General features: G+C 47.3%; 1 protein-coding gene across 1 annotated transcript in view; it reads left to right on the forward strand.

Annotated features, from left to right (window-relative positions):
• The window catches only part of LOC126481724 (uncharacterized), a 414,263-nt gene that overhangs the window by 72,893 nt on the left and 324,266 nt on the right, over window positions 1-17,104 (forward strand). The window contains exon 4 of the mRNA XM_050105677.1: window positions 7,116-7,361. Within this exon, the coding sequence (XP_049961634.1) occupies window positions 7,116-7,361 (246 nt within the window). The remainder of the gene's footprint in view (window positions 1-7,115; window positions 7,362-17,104) is intronic.

Here is a 17,104-nt window from a genome sequence, read left to right on the forward strand (position 1 = left end):
GAGCACTATGGGACTTAACTACTGAGGTCATCAGTCCCCTAGATCTTAGAACTACTTAAACCTAACAAACCTAAGGACATCACACACATCCATGCCCAAGGCAGGATTCGAACCTGCGACCGTAGCGGTCACGCGGTTCCAAACTGAAGCGCTTGGAACCGCACGGCCACACCGGCCGGCGCTTTTGACAAACAGTGTATCAATATTGTGTGCATTTGATACATTTGTTAGCGTTTATATAAAAAAATTAACAAATATGTATTGGCCACTGCCCAAAACAATTTGTAAAATTTTTGTGTGGAGCATGGGGGCTATTTAAGTACGCTGTTTAGGTTTCTATGTTGGTAACGCCACGTAGCGCTCTGTATGAAAATCTGACTGTGCTGTGTGCAGTCTGTGGCTGGTTGCCATTGTTGGAATATTCATTATTGTAGTGTCGGGCAGTTGGAGGTGAGCCGCCAGCAGTGGTGGATGTGGGGAGAGAGATGGCAGAGTTTTGAGAGCGGTACAGAAAGCTGGCTAAAGCCTGAAATAAGTTCTGCAGAAATTTTTACGAAGTCTCAGACGGTATTCAGGAAAGATAGATCAGGCAGAATTGGTGGTGGAGTGTTTGCGTCTGTCAGTAGTGGTTTATCTTGTAGTGAAGTCGAAGTAGATACTCCGTGCGAATTGGTATGGGTGGAGGTTATACTTGACAGCCGAACTAAGTTAATAATTGGCTCCTTCTACCGACCCCCAGACTCCGATGATATACACTCCTGGAAATTGAAATAAGAACACCGTGAATTCATTGTCCCAGGAAGGGGAAACTTTATTGACACATTCCTGGGGTCAGATACATCACATGATCACACTGACAGAACCACAGGCACATAGACACAGGCAACAGAGCATGCACAATGTCGGCACTAGTACGGTGTATATCCACCTTTCGCAGCAATGCAGGCTGCTATTCTCCCATGGAGACGATCGTAGAGATGCTGGATGTAGTCCTGTGGAACGGCTTGCCATGCCATTTCCACCTGGCGCCTCAGTTGGACCAGCGTTCGTGCTGGACGTGCAGACCGCGTGAGACGACGCTTCATCCAGTCCCAAACATGCTCAATGGGGGACAGATCCGGAGATCTTGCTGGCCAGGGTAGTTGACTTACACCTTCTAGAGCACGTTGGGTGGCACGGGATACATGCGGACGTGCATTGTCCTGTTGGAACAGCAAGTTCCCTTGCCGGTCTAGGAATGGTAGAACGATGGGCTCGATGACGGTTTGGATGTACCGTGCACTATTCAGTGTCCCCTCGGCGATCACCAGTGGTGTACGGCCAGTGTAGGAGATCGCTCCCCACACCATGATGCCGGGTGTTGGCCCTGTGTGCCTCGGTCGTATGCAGTCCTGATTGTGGCGCTCACCTGCACGGCGCCAAACACGCATACGACCATCATTGGCACCAAGGCAGAAGCGACTCTCATCGCTGAAGACGACACGTCTCCATTCGTCCCTCCATTCGTCCCTCCATTCACGCCTGTCGCGACACCACTGGAGGCGGGCTGCACGATGTTGGGGCGTGAGCGGAAGTCGGCCTAACGGTGTGCGGGACCGTAGCCCAGCTTCATGGAGACGGTTGCGAATGGTCCTCGCCGATACCCCAGGAGCAACAGTGTCCCTAATTTGCTGGGAAGTGGCGGTACGGTCCCCTACGGCACTGCGTAGGATCCTACGGTCTTGGGGTGCATCCGTGCGTCGCTGCGGTCCGGTCCCAGGTCGACGGGCACGTGCACCTTCCGCCGACCACTGGCGACAACATCGATGTACTGTGGAGACCTCACGCCCCACGTGTTGAGCAATTCGGCGGTACATACACCCGGCCTCCCGCATGCCCACTATACGCCCTCGCTCAAAGTCCGTCAACTGCACATACGGTTCACGTCCACGCTGTCGCGGCATGCTACCACTGTTAAAGACTGCGATGGAGCTCCGTATGCCACGGCAAACTGGCTGACACTGACGGCGGCGGTGCACAAATGCTGCGCAGCTAGCGCCATTCGACGGCCAACACCGCGGTTCCTGGTGTGTCCGCTGTGGCGTGCGTGTGATCGTTGCTTGTACAGCCCTCTCGCAGTGTCCGGAGCAAGTATGGTGGGTCTGACACACCGGTGCCAATGTGTTCTTTTTTCCATTTCCAGGAGTATAGTTGCTGAAAAGTTCAAAGAAAATTTGAGTCTCGTAACAAATAAATACCCCACTCATACGGTTATAGTTGGTGGGGACTTCAACCTTCACTCGATATGTTGGCAAAAATACTTGTTGAAAACCGGTGGTAGGCAGAAAACATCTTCCGAGATTGTCCTAAATGCTTTCTCCGAAAATTATTTCGAGCAGTTAGTCCACGAACCCACGCGAATTGTAAGTGGTTGCGAAAACACACTTGACCTCTTAGCCACAAACAATCCAGAGCTGATAGAGAGCATCATGACTGATACAGGGATTAGTGATCACAAGGCCGTTGTAGCTAGGCTCAATACTGTTTCTTCCAAATCCACTAGAAACAAACGCAGAATAACTTTATTTAAAAAAGCGGATAAAGTGTCACTAGAAGCCTTCCTAAGAGACAATCTCCATTCCTTCCTAACTGACTATGCAAATGTAGAAGAGATGTGGCTCAAATTCAAAGATATAGTAGCAGCAGCTATTGAGAGATTCATACCTCATAAATTGGTAAGAGATGGAACTGATCCCCCATGGTACACAAAACAGGTCCGAACGCTGTTGCAGAGGCAACGAAGAAAGCATGCGAAGTTCAGAAGAACACGAAATCCCGAAGATTGGCTAAAATTTACAGACGCGCGAAATTTGGCACGGACTTCAATGCGAGATGCCTTTAATAGGTTCCACAACGAAACATTGTCTCGAAATTTGGTAGAAAATCCGAAGAAATTCTGGTCGTATGTAAAGTACACAAGCGGTAAGACGCAGTCAATACCTTCGCTCCCCAGTTCCGATGGTACTGTTACCGACGACCGTGCCGCTAAAGCGGAGTTATTGAACGCAGTTTTCCGAAATTCCTTCACTAGGGAGGACGAATGGAATATTCCAGAATTTGAAACACGAACAGCTGCTAGCATGAGTTTCTTAGAAGTAGATACCTTAGGGGTTGCGAAGCAGCTCAAATCGCTTGATACGGGCAAGTCTTCAGGTCCAGATTGTATACCGATTAGGTTCCTTTCAGATTACGCTGATACAATAGCTCCCTACTTAGCACTCATATACAACCGCTCGCTCACCGATAGATCTGTACCTACAGATTGGAAAATTGCGCATGTCGCACCAGTGTTTAAGAAGGGTAGTAGGACTAATCCATCGAACTACAGACCTATATCATTGACGTCAGTTTGCAGTAGGGTTTTGGGGCATATACTGTATTCAAACATTATGAATCACCTCGAAGGGAACGATCTATTGATACGTAATCAGCATGGTTTCAGAAAACATCGTTCTTGTGCAACGCAGCTAGCTCTTTATTCGCGCGAAGTAATGGCCGCTATCGACAGGGGATCTCAAGTTGATTCCGTATTTCTAGTTTTCCGGAAAGCTTTTGACACCGTTCCTCACAAGCGACTTCTAATCAAGCTGCGGGCCTATGGGGTATCGTCTCAGTTGTGCGACTGGATTCGTGATTTCCTGTCAGGAAGGTCGCAGTTCGTAGTAATAGACGGCAAATCATCGAGTAAAACTGAAGTGATATCAGGTGTTCCCCAGGGAAGCGTCCTGGGACCTCTGCTGTTCCTGATCTATATAAATGACCTCGGTGACAATCTGAGCAGTTCTCTTAGGTTGTGTGAGGTGATCCACATGAGTTCCAAAATAAATCCGTTGGAATTCGATTACTCGATAAATAGTACAATTCTCAAGGCTGTCAATTCAACTAAGTACCTGGGTGTTAAAATTACGACCAACTTCAGTTGGGAAGACCACATAGATAATATTGTGGGGAAGGCGAGTCAAAGGTTGCGTTTCATTGGCAGGACACTTAGAAGATGCAACAAGTCCACTAAGGGGACAGCTTACACTACACTCGTTCGTCCTCTGTTAGAATATTGCTGCGCGGTGTGGGATCCTTACCAGGCGGGATTGACGGAGGACATCGATTGGGTGCAAAAAAGGGCAGCTCGTTTTGTATTATCACGTAATAGGGGAGAGAGTGTGGCAGATATGATACGCGAATTGGGATGGAAGTCATTAAAGCAAAGACGTTTTCGTCGTGGCGAGATCTATTTACGAAATTTCAGTCACCAACTTTCTCTTCCGAATGCGAAAATATTTTGTTGAGCCCAACCTACATAGGTATTAATGATCACCAAAATAAAATAAGAGGAATCAGAGTTCGAACAGAAAGGTTTAGGTGTTCGTTTTTCTCGCGCGCTGTTCGGGAATGGAATGGTAGAGAGATAGTATGATTGTGGTTCGATGAACCCTCTGCCAAGCACTTAAATGTGAATTGAAGAGTAGTCATGTAGATGTAGATGTAGAATCTTTCATTTAGCTGGCAGTATTGGCGCTCGCTGTATTGCTGTAGTTCGAGTAACGAAGATTTTTGTGAGGTAAGTGATTCATGAAAGGTATAGGTTATTGTTAGTCAGGGCCATTCTTTTGTAGGGATTATTGAAGGTCAGATTGCGTTGCGCTAAGAAATATTGTGTGTCAGTTTAGTGAATGTCTGAGTACGTTCAGTTTTGCTCAGCTGTTTGAAAATCAAATAACGTAAGAGGTTTATCAGCACAGTCATTTATAATTTTTCAAATGGGGACGTTTCACCTGCAATAGGAGCCGTCGTCGCAACAGCGGTCACTGGAATCTGCAGGCTATGACTCCGTGCCGTACTGCTGCCGTGAGGAATTGAGCGGGTTAAAACACAATGTATTACTCTGTTTGTTCAAGGGTCGTATGTGTCAATACATGACATAGTGGACTCACCAATGTTTCACTCACACCTCACCCATTGAACCAAGGACAGAACGCATTCCACCGCCCCAAAGTATCGCTTTCCCTCACGCCATTCCTGACAAACCATGGATGAAGGGTATCAGACGGATGCCATATTCCTTGACTTCCGGAAAGCGTTTGACTCGGTGCCCCACTACAGACTCCTAACGAAGGTACGAGCATATGCGATTGGTTTCCAAGTATGTGAGTGACTCGGAGACATCTTAAGTAATAGAACCCAGTACGTTGCCCTCGATGGTGAGTGTTCATCGGAAGTGATGGTAACATTTGGAGTGCCCCAGGGAAGTGTGGTAGGTCCGCTGTTGTTTTCTATCTACATAAATGATCTTTTGGATAGGGTGGATAGCAATGTGCGGCTGTTTGCTGATGATGCTGTGGTGTACGGGAAGGTGTCTTCATTGAGTGACTGTAGGAGGATACAAGATGACTTGGATTTGTGATTGGTGTAAAGAATGGCAGCTAACTCTAAATACAGATAAATGTAAATTAATGCAGATGAATAGGAAAAAGAATCCCGTAATATTTGAATAGTCCATTAGTAGTGTAGCGCTTGACACAGTCACGTCGATTAAATATTTGGGCCTAACATTGCAGAGCGATATGATGTGGGTCAAGCATGTAATGGCAGTTGTGGGGAAGGCGGATAGTCGTCTTCGGTTCATTGGTAGAATTTTGGGAAGATGTGGTTCATCTGTGAAGGAGACCGCTGACAAAACACTAATACAGTAGAGTGTCGATTATCCGAACGTCGGTCAACCGAACTACCGTTTAACCGAACTGTGTGCTCGCTCGCACCTTTTACTCTCCCACCCTACCGTCCATCATCCCCCTCACTCCCAAACCAAGTTTCCCACAGTAGTCGCCGCACTCGGCCACCGCTGGCGGAACATTGCTTCTAATGGGGCTTTCACAAGGCGCTGCTGACCGGCCAAGTCGCCAATCTCTGTGTTTCAACAATCAGCACACTTCTGTCGGCTTGGCACTGGCAGTAGAAGTAGCGGCAGTATCAAAGCTGTACACAGCAACAACTGCGCCAGCTCCGCGCAGTTTGAAGGATTGCGCGCCCCCAAGAAGAGCTTCTGACGGTGCAAACAGTCACCTTCTGTTCTCTGTTACAACCACTCGTGTGCTGCTGCGTGAAGAAGAGATACAAAATGCTTAAACGTAAACGTATTGTCCTTTATATGAGGGTCAAGTACGAGATTATTAAAAGGTTAGAAGAAGGTGAATCTGCAACCACTTTATCTAATTTTAATTTTGTGTACTGTGTGTATTGTTCATGCAAAATGCGTATGTAATATGTATATATTTTTGTTTAATAAACTGTGCCACATACTATATATTCCTACTGAAGTTGCCTTTGTATGTTACTTTGTAATACTAAAAGAGATGCCCGTTTTTATGAATAAATTTACTGTATAGTACTTCTTTTTGACAAATAAATATGTACAGTTCGATTACCCGAACAAACCAGTTTTCCGAACACCCATGTCCCCCAATTAATTCGGATAATCGACGCTCTACTGTACGACCTGTTCTTGAGTACTGCTCGAGCGTTTGTGATCCCTATCAGGTGGGATTGAGGGAGGACATAGAAGCAATTCAGAGGCGGGCTGCTAGATTTGTTAGTGGTAGGTTTGATCTTCACGCGAGTGTTACGAAAATGCATCAGGAACTCGGGTGGGAGTCTGTAGAGGAAAGGAGGCGTTCTTTTCGTGAATCGCTACTGAGGAAATTTAGAGAACCAGCATTTGAGGCTGACTGCAGTACAATTTTACTCACCACAAAGATAAGAGAAATTAGGGCTGGTACAGAGGCATATAGGCAGTCATTTTTCCCTCGTTGTGTTTGGGAGTGGAACAGGGAGAGAAGATGCTAGTTGTGGTACGAGGTAGCCTTCGCCACGCACCGTATGGCGGGTCGCGGATTATGTATGTAGATGTAGAAAATAATGTCCTACGCTCCCCTCTGTCACTGACGCTCAACATCTAGTGTAACGAAACCCCCAACCCACTACGCAGCCCACGGAACAGGAAATAAGCGTGTGCGTTTACGGCAATGTTGTGACGGTGGCAGCGAATGAACGCCCTGACAGCGGGTCCCGTTTGCCTGCAGGTGGACGGCGGCGGTGCAGCGGCGTGGCGCGGGATGCTGCTGCAGCTGAAGCACAAGCAGGCGGAGGCGCTGGGCCGCAAGGTGTTCCTGCCGGCGCCGCAGGACCAGAAGAAGGCCAAGGGCCAGGGCAGGAAGACGCCGCAGGCCAACTTCAGCCTGGTCGACTACTACGATTCCTACCGCCAGAAGGTGCGGCCCGCGTGGCAGCAGATGGTCAGCAAGATCGGAGCCGTCCCACTCGAGCAGGTCGGTATTGCGTGGCCGTAAACCCAGCTCACAGTAGGTCCGCAGCTCGTGGTCTAGCGGTCGCGCTCTCGCTTCCCGAGCACGGGGTCCCGGGTTCGATTCCCGGCGGGGTCAGGGGTTTTCACCTGCCTCGAGATGACTGGGTGTTGTCCTCAACATTTCATCCTCATTCACGCAAGCGGTGAGATTGGACTGAGCAAAGGTTGGGAATTTGCACGGGCGCTGATAACCGCGCAGTTGAGCGCCTCACAAACCAAACATCATCGTCATCATCATCATCATCATCACCAACTCACTGTAGAGGAAGCTAACTGGTCAGGCTGTGTAGTTATTTTGCTGTTCTGTGTCACAATACACACATAAAAACGGCCGGCTGGGGTGGCCGAGCGGTTCTAGGCTCTGGAACCGCGAGACCGCTACGGTCACAAATTCGAATCCTGCCTCTGGCATGGTTGTGTGTGATGTCTTTAGGTTGGTTAGATGTAAGTAGTTCTAAGCTCTAGGGGACTGATGACCTCCGAAGTTAAGTCCCATGGTGCTCAGAGTCATTTGAACATAAAAACGATGCACCACCAAGGAATTATCTGAATGCGACGGAAACTGCGAGATGTGAATTACGTGTACAGACGAACACATGATTGCAGTTTCAGAGAAACTTGACGATGTACTCAAGAGAAATGGAGCAAGACACTAATGCCTTGGTTCACCTCTGGCCCTTCCGCAAGCAGCTTTGCAGCTTGGCTCTGATTCATAGAGTTGCTGGATGTGCTCCTGGGGGATATCGTGTCGGATTCTGTCCAATTGGCGCGTTCGATCGTCAAAATCTCGAGATGGCTGGAAGGTCCTGCCGATAAAACTGGAAGCGTTCTCAATTTGGGAGACACCTGGCGACCTTGCTGGCCAACATTGGGGTTTGCAGGCACGAGGACACAGTCTAAACTCTCGCCGTCTGTGGGCGGGCACTAACTTGCTGAAAGGTAACCCCAAATGGCTTGCCAAGAACGGCAACAGAACGGTTTGTAGAATATGGCCGATGTACTGCTGTGCTGTAGGGATGCCGGGCATAACAACCAAAGGGGTCCTGCTATGAACAGAAATAGCACCCCAGCCCATGACTCCTGGTTGTTGGGCTGTTTCGGAGGCGGCAGTCAGGTTGGTATCCAACCACTGCTCGGGGCGCTGGTTATCCGAGCTCGGTTCGAAGCAGGACTCGTCACTGAGGACAATTCTACTCCAGTCAATGAAACTCCAGGCCGGTGGGAGACGAACCTGTCACCCACCATTCTGCACATCAGCAACGAGTTCTCGTGTCGGATGTAGAGGGGTGAGAGCTGCGACGGGTGGAAGATGACCTTGAAACGAATGTGCGAAGAGCTGCAGGTAATGAATGCACAAATCGTGCATTTGCGTCGTCAGTTCTGCGCTAGTTCCAAGCTCAGATCAGAAGATTACCTTGTGTTCAAATGATTCAAATGGCTCTGAGCACTATGGCACTTAACAGCTGAGGTCATCAAATGGTTCAAATGGCTCTGAGCACTATGGGACTCAACTGCTGAGGTCATTAGTCTCCTAGAACTTAGAACTAGTTAAACCTAACTAACCTAAGAACATCACAAACATCCATGCCCGAGGCAGGATTCGAACCTGCGACCGTAACGGTCTTGCGGTTCCAGACTGCAGCACCTTTAACCGCACGGCCACTTCGGCCGGCGCTGAGGTCATCAGTCCCCTAGAACTTAGGACTACTTAAACCTAACTAACCTAAGGACATCACACACATCCATGCCTGAGGCAGGATTCGAACTTGCGACCGTAGCGGTCACGCGGATCCAGACTGAAGCGCCTAGGACCGCTCGGCCACTCCGGCCAGCTCACCTTGTGTGGTTAGAGTTCTGCCAACGGATTGTAAGACCGAACGTGAAGATCCTCACTTCACAGCACGTAAATCATTTACGGATGAGGCGCGATTCACGCAGAGTTGCACTGTAAAGGGTTGTTTGGGGGAGGAGACCAGACAGCGAGGTCATTGGTCCCATCGGATTAAGGAAGGACGGGGAAGGAAGTCGGCCGTGCCCTTTCAAAGGAACCATCCCGGCATTTGCCAGGAGCGATTTAGGGAAATCACGGAAAACCTAAATCAGGATGGCCGTACAGTTGCACTGTAAATTACGACAATATGTACATGTGGACAGATGGAAATCCTCTGTTCATCATGTTACCAAGGCATCACGTTGGCTTTAGTGTCATGCGTGGCCAGAAATTGTTGGTGACAGACTTGTAGCTCTATACGTTTAATGGCAAAATGACAAGTGCTGTGCTGTTTTTAACAACAGCTTCTGCTAGACAAATTACCTGTGCTATTAGAGCAAGTCAGACATCCAGAAATACTGCGGACATGGTTTATACATGATAGGACACTTCCCCTTTTTCCACACCGTGTACGACACTATGTAACTTATAAAACAGTTTAGTTTGTTGCGCTGTTTCATTCTATTGCAAGCTGGGAGCGATCAGAATCGATAACAACGAGCTCGCAGAAGTAGCAGCCAAAGAGGCAGAAACGTTGCGAGTCAACAAGATCACCACCACTATCGTATTTGCGGACCATTCTTCAGTACCCATCAACAAATACGCTACAAGTGAGCCGTAGCGTGCGTTGTACATGTGAATCAGAAGTAATCTTTCGTCCTGTGAACAAAACTAAACAAAATTCCAGTTGCACAGCCAGATGATTAACTAGTAAGGTTTAACGCATTAGGAATGGAAATGATGCACCGGTGAACAAAACATTATTACCACCTGGTTAATATGTGTTGGTTCAACTTTGAAATGCAAAACAGCGGCGATTCTGCGTGGCATGGTTACGATAAGACCTCCTGATAGGTTCCTCTAAGGTATGTGGTTCAAGATGTCTAGACACAGGTCAGTCAACTAGTGGGCCACTGGTTGAAGGGTGCGGAGCTTCACCCGATACCATCTCAGATGTGCTCCGTCGCGCTCAGACCAGCCGAATTTGGTGGCCGGCGCAGCAACATGAGTGCACTACCATGCGCCTCAAACCACCATAACACGTTTCTGGCCTGCGGCATGGATAATTAGCCTGCTGGAAGATGCCACTGCCGTTGTGGACGACATCAAATTTAAGGGATTGCAGGTGGTCACTAATAAATCGCTTGTAATCCACAGCTGTCACAGTGACTAAAATTACTGCCATAGGCCTCATGGAGGCCCAAGTGGATATCCTGCATAACGTAGTACTGCCCTCACGGGCCTGTGTCCATGGCATGTGCACGTTTCGAACATCTGTTCATGTTAATTACGATGTGTACAGACACGACCATTGAGCTGTTGTAAACAGAATCGTGATTGATTTGACCGTGTGACTCGTTCCTATTGATCAGTCATCCAATATCGGTGCCCTACGTTGAACACTGTGCGCTCAACGGTGTCCTCCAAAACACTTGTGCCTCCCCCCAGTATTGTACTCTGTCTGCAGAACTGCCACACGCCGCCGCCTATTCTGTTTTACAGAGAGGGAAAGTCCCCGACACCCACATCTGTGATGAGGCATGGAAACCAACGCCCTGCCACCTAAACGTTCTTGCACTATTGTCAACGCCACGCCCGATCTGTACAGGCTCATGACGACGACTGGTTTTCCTAATACTTTGTTGAAGTTCGACATTCGGACTTTGTTGTTTCTTCCACGTTCTTCAAAGACGTGAGTTGCGCTTTAGTGCGTAATGCGCCACTAACAATGTTAACGTGCTTGCAGAAATAGAGCAATATAATCTCAAGAGCTCAGATACTAACAAGGGATCCTCCCCATCGCACCCCCCTCAGATATAGTTATAAGTTGGCACAGTGGATAGGCCTTGAAAAACTGAACACAGATCAATCGAGAAAACAGGAAGAAGTTGTGTGGAACTATGAAAAAAATAAGCAAAATATACAAACTGAGTAGTCCTTATGCAAGATATGCAACATCAAGGACAGTGTGAGTTCAGGAGCGCCGTGGTCCCGTGGTTAGCGTGAGCTGCTGGGGAACTAGAGGTCCTTCGTTCAAGTTTCCCTCAAGTGAAAATTTTACTTTCTTTATTTTCGCAAATTTATGATCTGTCCGTCCGTTCATTGGCTTCTCTGTTCACTGTAATAAGTTTGGTGTCTGTTTTTTGCGACCGCACCGCAAAACCGTGCGATTAGTAGACGAAAGGACTGCCTCTCCAATGGGAACCGAAAACATTTGATCGCAAGGTCATAGGTCAACCGATTCCTCCACAGGAAAACACGTCTGACATATTCTATACGACACTGGTGACGGCATGTGCGTCACATGACAGGAATATGTTGTCGACCCACCTAACTTGTACACTTGGCGAATGGGTAAAAAGACTCTTCTACCTTGCCCGATTTAGGTTTGCTTGTGGATGTGATAATCACTCCCAAAAAAGTGATGAAAACATAAGAGTTTGTCACATAAACTGCAAATAATGAATGCAACAGTTTCACAGTAGCACAGTTTTCCCTGTGCTCTGTCAAAACATTTGTTTCTAACGTTTTCAAATTTTTCCGTGTGTAGACCGTCAAATCCTGCATATGTCCAAGCAAAACTGAACATGTCCTGGAATTTTGGATAGCGAAGTTGATTATGTATGAGTGCCTGAACTTTGATAATTGTCTGAAAATAAAAAATTAAACTTTTCACTTGAGGGAAGACTTGAACCAAGGACCTCTCGTTCTGCAGTTGCTCACGCTAACCATTTTTTTTATTTTATTTAATTAATTAATTAATTTTTTTTTTTTTTTTTTTTTTTTTTTTTTTTTTTTTTTGTTAAGTCTCACTTTGTTCGCTTTTGATCGTTGCATCTGCTCGGGGCGGCCGTCGTAAGACATGCGTTTAAGTTCGTTGTTGATCAATTTACTCAGTTTTTTTATTACAGAGGGCAACTAACCCTCAGAGCTACCGTGCCCGCTGACCATGGGACCACGGCATTCCTGTGCTCGTATTATCCTTGATGTTGCCTATCTTTCGCATGGACTACTCAGTTTGTATATTTTGCTTATTTTTTCATAGTTCCACACAACTTCTTCCTGCTTTCTCGATTAATCTGTGTTCAGTTTTTCAAGGCCTATTCACTGTGCCAACTTATAAATAAATCTGAGGGGGGTGCGATGGGGAGGTTCCCTTGTAGGATGAGATGGTAGAAGGAATAGAAAGGAGAACTACACGAATAAAACAAACATGAAGACAGTTATGGAAAGGGCGCCCGAAGCATAGAGTATATACACTGATCAGCCAGAACATTATAACCGCCGATCTACTATCGATATGAAGCTGTCCAGGTGATAGCAGCGTCACTTAACGAGGAATGAAAGCTAGTCAGACACACGCATGGTGCATGTAATATCAGAGAGCGTGCTGTCCGTGTGTAGAATGGGGAACGCGCGATCTATCTGAGTTTGATTGTAATGGTCCTGGGGCTCGGTACAAGCATTTCGGAAACCGCACGACTTGTCTCGTGTTCGAGAAGTGTTGTGGTGAGTGTCTTCAGCAGGTGGTGAAACCAAGCTGAAACCACATCCAAACGTCGTGGGTTTGGGCGGCCACCCCTCTTACCAGATGTCGGACGTCGTAGGCTGGGCAGGCTGGTAAAAGAGGACAGGTGGAGAACTGTGGCGCAACTAACATCAGGCTTCAATTTGTCTGAACACACAGTGCAGCCGATGGCCTATGCATGTGCCAATGTTAATACAACGACATCAGCAGCTACGACTTAAATGGGCACGTGACCATCGGCACTGGACGTTGGCAAAGTGCCAGAGCGTTGCGTGATCTGATGAATCCCGATACCTTCGTTATCACGCCCCCCTTCTAACAGCCGTGTACCGCAAGTCTCTAGAGGAACAGAAGGTTCCAAATGATTGGAAAACAGCACAGACAGTCCCAGTCTTCAAGAAGGGTCGTCGAGCAGATGCGCAAAACTATAGACCTATATCTCTTACGTCGATCTGTTGTAGAATTTTAGAACATGTGTTTTGCTCGAGTATCATGTCGTTTTTGGAAACCCAGAATCTACTATGTAGGAATCAACATGGATTCCGGAAACAGCGATCGTGACCCAACTCGCTTTATTTGTTCATGAGACCCAGAAAATATTAGATACAGGCTCCCAGGTAGATGCCATTTCCCTTGACCTCCGCAGTGCGTTCGATACATTTCCGCACTGTCGCCTGATAAACAAAGTAAGAGCCTACGGAATATCAGACCAGCTGTGTGGCTGGATTGAAGAGTTTTTAGCAAACAGAACACAGCATGTTGTTATCAATGGAGAGACGTCTACAGACTTTAATGTAACCCCTGGCGTGCCACAGGGGAGTGTTATGGGACCATTGCTTTTCACAATATATATAAATGACCTAGTAGATAGTGTCGGAAGTTCCATGCGGCTTTTCGCGGATCATGCTGTAGTATACAGAGAAGTTGCAGCATTAGAAAACTGCAGCGAAATGCAGGAAGATCTGCAAGGGATAGGCACTTGGTGCAGGGAGTGGCAACTGACCCTTAACATAGACAAATGTAATGTATTGCGAATACATAGAAAGAAGGATCCTTTATTGTATGATTGTATGATAGCGGAACAAACACTGGTAGCAGTTACTTCTGTGAAATATCTGGGAGTATGCGTGCGGAACGATTTGAAGTGGAATGATCATATAAAATTAATTGTTGGTAAGGCGGGTACCAGGTTGAGATTAATTGGGAGAGTCCTTAGAAAATGTAGTCCATCAACAAAGGAGGTGGTTTACAAAACACTCGTTCGACCTGTACTTGAGTATTGCTCATCAGTGTGGGATCCGTACCAGATCAGGTTGACGGAGGAGATAGAGAAGATCCAAAGAAGAGCGGCGCGTTTCGTCACAGGGTTATTTGGTAACCGCGATAGCGCTACTGAGATGTTTAGCAAACTCAAGTGGCAGACTCTGCAAGAGAGGCGCTCTGCATCGCGGTGTAGCTTGCTCGCCAGGTTTCGAGAGGGTGCGTTTCTGGATGAGGTATCGAATATACTGCTTCGCCCTACTTATACCTCCCGAGGAGATCACAAATGTAAAATTAGAGAGATTCGAGCGCGCATGGAGGCTTTCCGGCAGTCGTTCTTCCCGCGAACCATACGCGACTGAAACAGAAAGGGGAGGTAATGACAGTGGCACGTAAAGTGCCCTCTGCCACACACCGTTGGGTGGCTTGCGGAGTACAAATGTAGATGTAGATGAATGGGGGGGGGGCGTGGGGGGGGGGCGAATACGTCATCTTCCAGGGGAACAGCTCCTTGACACCTGTACTGTGGGACAAACAGAAGCTGGCGGCGGCTCCATTATGCTGAGGGGAACCTTGAAGTGGGCATCTGTGGGTCCAGTCTAGCTCGTGCAGAGCAGCATGACGGCCAAGGAGTACACTGGTTGCAGACCAAGTACTCCCCTTCATGACGGTTATGTTTCCCGACGTCAGTGGCATATTTCAACAGTATAATGCTCCATGTTCAAAATGGTTCAAATGGCTCTGAGCACTATGGGACTCAACTGCTGAGGTCATTAGTCCCCTAGAACTTAGAACTAGTTAAACCTAACTAACCTAAAGACAGCACAAACATCCATGCCCGAGGCAGGATTCGAACCTGCGACCGTAGCGGTCTTGCGGTTCCAGACTGCAGCGCCTTTAACCGCACGGCCACTTCGGCCGGCCTGCTCCATGTCACAAGGCCAGGAGTGTGATAGTGGTTCGAGGAACACAGTGGCGAATTTCAGTTGACGTGTTAGAAAGTCTCTTTTGAAGGAATTTATCTGAAGTGTAGCCTATTGCGGAAATGGAACGTGGACGATAAACAGTACAGATGAGAAGTGAACAGAAACCGTTTATATGTGGTGGTGGAACCGGTTGATGGGGAAACATCCAGAGGTATCAAGGAAACGTCAGTTTGGTTGTGGAGGAAAGAGAGGAAGGCGGTGGGGGTCAAAATTGTAGGTGAATTTAGTAGCACATACTCCATATATGAGAAAGGTGAAGGTACTGTTCGGTAATTTGGGCTGACTTTCGTGTTCACATTCAGCTATTGCCTAGCTTGTGATCAAGTTAGTAGTCCTGATTATCTGTCAGAGTATGCTTCCCCCTCTTTGCATGTTTTCTCATTCAATATGTTGGCCATCAATATATGTCGTACTCTTTTTCTTCCGATTTTCCGCTAGTCTCTTCAGTTAACAGTAGGTACGAGGGTGAGTCAAACGAAAACCTTAAATTTTGTAATACCAAATCGAAATTTCGCGCCGTTATCCTGTCAGTTCTAAGCGTGCTACAAACAGCTTGCAGAATGGCCTGTAGGTGGCAGCATAGTGCAGATGCACACATACCGTCGCAGTATCAGTATAAAGACGGCCGCCCCACTTGGGACTTACACCAGGGATGAACACCGTTCCGTTATTCGGTTTTTGCGTAGTGAAGGTGTGAAACCTACTGAAATTCATCGACGAATGGAGGTTCAGTACGATGATGCATGTTTGTCACAGTAGCAAGTCTACGAATGGAGTAGGAAGTTCGCAAATGGTGTGACTTCAGTGGAAGATGCTCCTCGTCTAGGTTAGGCAACACGAGTTGTGACTCCACAGAACATTGCAGCAGTTGAAGCCATAGAGAAGGAAAACCGCCGAGTGACACTGAATGACACTGCAGCATGTTTACAGATTAGTCATGGGGCAGCACACCACATTGTGCATGATGTGCTCCAGTTTCACAAAGTGTCTGCAAGATGGGTGCCACGGTAGCTTACTCCTGAAATGAGAGAACGAAGTGTTGATGCTTGTGAAGAACTTCTTCGGCGCTTTGAAAGAGAAGGTGATGGCTTCCTTGCAAGAATCGTTACTAGGGACGAAAGCTGGGTTCACTTCCACTAACCGGAAACGAAGAGAGCGAGCAAGGAATGGCGCCATTCCTCATCACCAAAACCAAAGAACTTTCGAAAAGAACCATCAGCAGGGAAGGTTATGCTGCCTCTCTTTTGGGAAGAAAAAGGCGTCATTTTGGAGCATTACATGCCTAGAGGGACCAGTGTCACCAGTGAATCACACCCAGATCTCCTAAAAAATCATCTGCGGCCTGCAATCAAATCAAAGCGACGTGGATTGCTGTCAGCAGGTGTCCTTTTGCAACATGACAATGCAAGGCCCCACACTGCCCGTACAACAGTTGCAACAAACACAGACCTGCATTTTGAGTGTCTTCCTCATCCACCATACTCACCAGACCTCGCCCTAAGTGATTTCCATATGTTTGGACCACTCAAAGACGCAATGGGAGGAAAGAAGTTCCGTTCTGATGAAGAGGTACGCCACACAGTGCATGAGTGGTTGCGCGGACTACCAAAAGAATTTTTTTCTAAAGGAATGTATGCACTTTGTAAGCGGTAGAGTAATTGCATTGAGCGTGGGGGAGATTATGTTGAAAAATGATACAGCTTTGTACCACTTCTGCACAGTAAATAATATTTTGAAAAATATTCAAGGTTTTCATTTGACTCACCCTCGTAGTTAATTTTGTAGCTTCTTTATTCTAATTGTGCACTCGAACCTTGGAATTTGTCATACATTACTTCTTGACATAATTTTTTTCTATTATTTTAACTCTGGAAGGACAGTATACATATATACAGGTTAAACTGCCTTGGTCTCTGTGTCCTGGCAGTGTCCCAAACCGA

Source organism: Schistocerca serialis, chromosome 5, assembly GCF_023864345.2.
Source record: "Schistocerca serialis cubense isolate TAMUIC-IGC-003099 chromosome 5, iqSchSeri2.2, whole genome shotgun sequence".
NCBI lineage: Eukaryota > Metazoa > Arthropoda > Insecta > Orthoptera > Acrididae > Schistocerca > Schistocerca serialis.